At 35.5% G+C, this 4236-nt stretch overlaps 1 protein-coding gene across 1 annotated transcript; it reads right to left on the reverse strand.

Annotated features, from left to right (window-relative positions):
* Nucleotides 1-320: 320 nt before the first annotated feature.
* Nucleotides 321-3883, reverse strand: GLYR2 (glyoxylate reductase 2). The gene is made up of 12 exons (XM_078312290.1): nucleotides 3664-3883; nucleotides 3333-3414; nucleotides 2715-2780; nucleotides 2482-2557; nucleotides 1935-1990; nucleotides 1745-1829; nucleotides 1615-1675; nucleotides 1435-1487; nucleotides 1238-1308; nucleotides 1072-1144; nucleotides 879-983; nucleotides 321-758 (listed from the first exon to the last, which is right to left on the reverse strand). Exons 1-12 carry the CDS (start codon nucleotides 3794-3796, stop codon nucleotides 600-602), a joined length of 1020 nt encoding a protein of 339 aa, XP_078168416.1. The 5' UTR covers nucleotides 3797-3883; the 3' UTR covers nucleotides 321-599.
* Between the last annotated feature and the right edge of the window lie 353 nt (nucleotides 3884-4236).

Genomic DNA, 4236 nt, shown 5'->3' on the forward strand with positions numbered 1-4236 from the left:
TTTGGTGGTGGTGGGGAAGCAAGCTTTGTTGGTGGAGTTCAAGTTTAGAAAGGCACAATCAGATTATAGCATAGAAAAGTTACCGGCGAGATGTAAGAATTTTTTTTGTAAGTCTAGTACATGCATTGCATGAAGTGCAAGAGCTGCTATTATTTATATGTCAATACTTGAAGCATGTCCATGTCTTTCTATTTTGCACATACGACTTGAACTTAGGCATGTTTCAAGGAGGATGAGTAACATATGTAAAGATCAAGCAATGACATAATATGCATTTACACCTGATAGAAGATTAGCAGGTAAATTGATGAAGTTGACACTTTAATTGCCCCCACACTGAAATATAATTATGCTTTGCTTGAGGTTAAATTGACAAGTATGATGGGTAAATGTTTTTGTGCTAGACAGTTCAATTTGCTTTTACCCTTTACTCAATAAAAGGAATAGAAGCACCTACCAGCAATCTGAATGTTGAACAATAAATTGCACCCTCCAATCCTTAACAATTCATTTCAACCAAATTTAACCAAACAAGAAAGAGCCTGAATAAAAGAACATGTGCCTCAGAATATGAGCTTACATATTCATATTACTATTTGTCAATTCTGTAGTTTGGCTTTGAGTGCTTCAATAACAGCTGAGAAGTCATGGTCACTAAGTCCCTGAGACTTGGCCACTTTGTAGAGCTCATTTGCCGCCGCCGCAATTGGAATTGGTTGTGAGACTGACTCTGCCAATCCCAAAGCCAATCTCAAATCCTACATCACACAAAACACGTGTTAAATTTTTATCTTTTTTTGGATTAGATAAATCACATATTCTGCATCCACAAATGAATGATAATTATAAAGTCAAAAATAAAATAATAATATTTAAACCTTTTGTTGATGCTTTAAAGGGAATGCAGTAGGATATGTGGCTTTAACCATGGCTGGCCCTTTTAGCGAGTACATGGGTGAGCTAATTGCACCTTGTGACACAACCTGGAATAAAGTCATAGAAGAAATCAACTGAGAACATACACAAAAAGGAGGCCTGAAAAAAAAAGCAAAAAATGAGATGATAATTAACCTCAACAAGAACATTTGGGTCGAGACCAACTTTCTCAGCAAGGAGTAGGCCTTCTGAGAATGAAGCCATCATGCTGGAAAAAAAATTGAAGTTAAGAGAAAAATAGAAAAAAAAAAAAATACAAGAATCAAGAAATATTTAGTCTCCAACTAACTCTTACAGCTACCTTCCCATGATCATGTTTACTACAAGTTTCATTGCAGCACCATTGCCGACATCACCGAGATAAAATCTAGACTGTATTAGAATCAACAGAATTAACAGAAGCCACACGATAACTAATAAATAATATCTTTGTAATCAAAATTTGCAGAATTAAATATAAAAGGGTCTATTTGATTTAGATTTTAGAGAGAAGTATACCTTTCCCATGATGTCCAACAGCGAAGCTACCCTTTCATATAAGGTCTCATCTCCTTCAGGTTACGAACGTGTTTTCAGAAAATACAAATTGTAAAATCAATAATTTTGAAAAATAAATTATGTGTTTAAAAGAAAAGCTACAGTGTGTAGTGTGATACAAATAGTTCACATTGTAATTACCAGCAGTTAAAAAAATAAGTTGCCCGTCTTCAGCAGGTTTTTTGGAGCCTGAAACCGGAGCCTATTAAGAAGAGAAATAAAATAATTCTGCAAGCAACAAGTGGGAGACAGAAAATAAAAAAATATTTACCTCTAGAAATGAAGCTCCTGTCTTTTTAACACTTTCACATATTAGTTTTGATGTGGCACCATCAACAGTTGACACATCAACATACCTATGGTCACAAATATCCAAAATGAACATCTCTTCGCTTCTGTTAGATAACAATTTATACAAAATTTGCAGTTGGGGAGGTAAAAAATAAGGATAAATTTCTTACCCCTTACCAGAACCTAATCCTTGAACAGCTCCATTTTCACCAGTTGCTACAGCAACCTACAATAGATGTTTTGAAGCTATAAAAAGAAGAACACATGTTCACTGTATTTATTATAAGTTATTTTAAAGCTAGATTATACATGTTTACTATAACTACAACAAACTTACAATATTCGTACTAGACTCTAATTATCAGTCATGATCAATTCAATGTATTTAAACTGACAACCTAGACGATTGCAATAAATAGATTTCAAATATAAAACTGGATGTTTTTGATGCAACATAAGAAACATTGGTGAGATTTAATGGATGTTTTGCTGTTCATTAAAAAATTTGGAAGTTTTGGCAGTTTGTATTTAGCACCTCTGATAGATTACCAAATAAAATTCAAATTGCTTGAACTTTCGTTTCAAGCAATTCATATGGGTTATGAAACAACCACAAGAATTTTCAGTTTTCATATTCAATTTGGACTTATTAGAAGCATAATGTCAATAATGTCAGAATAAACCATTGTTAACTGATGGTATCCTAATATACTCAACTGCACTATCAGGGTCTGCAAGCATAGCAAATGTTACATCACAAGAGGAAGCAACTTGCGCTGGTGTGGGTTCAAATCTGTTTTAAAAAAAAAATGAATCTGAAAAAATAAGCAAATACATGAACTGAAACAACAACAACAACAACAATAAAGCCTTTAGTCCCAAACAAGTTGGGTATGGCTGCTAAGGATTTTAAAAGCAAATTAAAAGCATCTGCTGAGGATTTTACTTACTTGGCACCAAGATTTATGAGGTGATCGCATTTGCTCTTTGTTCGATTCCAAATGGTAACATCACAACTGCATGTTGAAGGTAACAAAGTAGAAAAAAAAAAATTTAACATTTAAGGTACTAGATTCATTGAACTATAGCAGAGACTACTAAGGATTACAACCTCAATTCTTGGTACAGGATAAAACTGGTCAGAAGTGTGAAGCGGTTTGTTTGTTTTGTTTATCTCATAATGACCTGGTTTCAATTTATTTGGGGTTTTGTTGAGCTAGGATTTACCAGAAGCTGTAGTGGTAACTCTCAACTGGAACTCCAAAGAATCCATATCCTCTGAGGTAACAGAATATTTCTGTTTAGATCAGGACCGTCCGATAAAAATCCAGGCCAATCCGACCCAAGGTGGAATGCATGAGCCCTCATTAATATTCGTGTGATTCTGATCTGACGGCCCAGATCTAATCAGAAATATTCTGTTACCTTAGATGATATGGATTCTCCCTTTGGAGGGAGGGAGGGAGAAAGTAAGCCCAGTATAGGTGTTTTGAGTTTGTGCTGCATACAAAAGGTATTGTTCTTAACTGAGAAGTATATCAGACTAAACACTTAAAAGAAACAGTTACCCAGCCTTGATAAGGTTCAATGCCATTGGAGAGCCCATGATTCCCATCCCCAAAAATCCAACACGGCCTTCAAACTCTTTCCCTGTAAAATAAGGATCGTTGTTTTTATGGAGAAAATGGGGTTTGCATCTGGTGCATACACTGTTCTACAACACAATTGAGCACTCAAACACTAAAATTTAACTCGCGGAATCTGTTTTAAAAAATGTGAGTATCCTGGATATTACTAGATTGGGATCATAAGCAAATAAAAAAGGATGTGTACTGCGTGTGTAATTGTCCCTAAAATAAAGAAATTAAAAGCAATGGGGTCATTAACGCAAAATTTAACCTATGGTAGCGGTGTCAGTTGAGAGCTGAGAAGAAACAGAAAGAAAAGATCGGCGGCGAAGGTATGAACGGCGCCGGAAAACGGAGAGAGATAGTGGGGCCCAGTGACAGAGGCTTGTTCCGGCCATGGCCATGAGGAGGGGGATTGGTAGGATAAGAAGATTGGGAAGCAACGGCGAAAATTGGAGAAAAATAAATGAAATGGAAATTCCAGGGCAGCTGCACAGTGGGGCCTGCTGGCAGTCTCCATTCAATCCATCGCAGCGTTTCGGATCGTCTGCATTACCTCTTGAGTTCGAATCCGGACAGTCTGATGTAATCCGTAATGCACGAAATCCTTTTAAAATTCGCATCAATATATGACGAATGAAACAATTTTTTTTTTCATAAATTAAAACTCAAAATTTATAAACTGACATAGTGATATGTCGATCTATGCATCAATTTTTTCAATCACGTGTGCATTTTCGAAAGTATAAAAATATGTTGTCAGGGTTGTGTATTAAATTTTACATAATTTGAATGTAGTACGAAATTCTATCAAAATTTAGTAAATGTAGACCATTGCGAATAT

Source organism: Carex rostrata, chromosome 12, assembly GCF_964058835.1.
Source record: "Carex rostrata chromosome 12, lpCarRost1.2, whole genome shotgun sequence".
Taxonomy (NCBI): Eukaryota; Viridiplantae; Streptophyta; class Magnoliopsida; order Poales; family Cyperaceae; genus Carex; species Carex rostrata.

What these genes read in the sequence shown, in the direction of transcription:
- GLYR2 (XM_078312290.1), bottom strand. Translation starts at nt 3,796, where the DNA reads ATGGCCATGGCCGGAACAAGCCTCTGTCACTGGGCCCCACTATCTCTC. An exon ending in CTCATAAATCTTGGTGCCAA is followed by an intron (nt 2,558 to 2,714) that starts GTAAGTAAAATC and finishes TTTTTAAAACAG; the next exon opens with ATTTGAACCCACACCAGCGC. An exon ending in ACTTATTTTTTTAACTGCTG is followed by an intron (nt 1,488 to 1,614) that starts GTAATTACAATG and finishes CGTAACCTGAAG; the next exon opens with GAGATGAGACCTTATATGAA.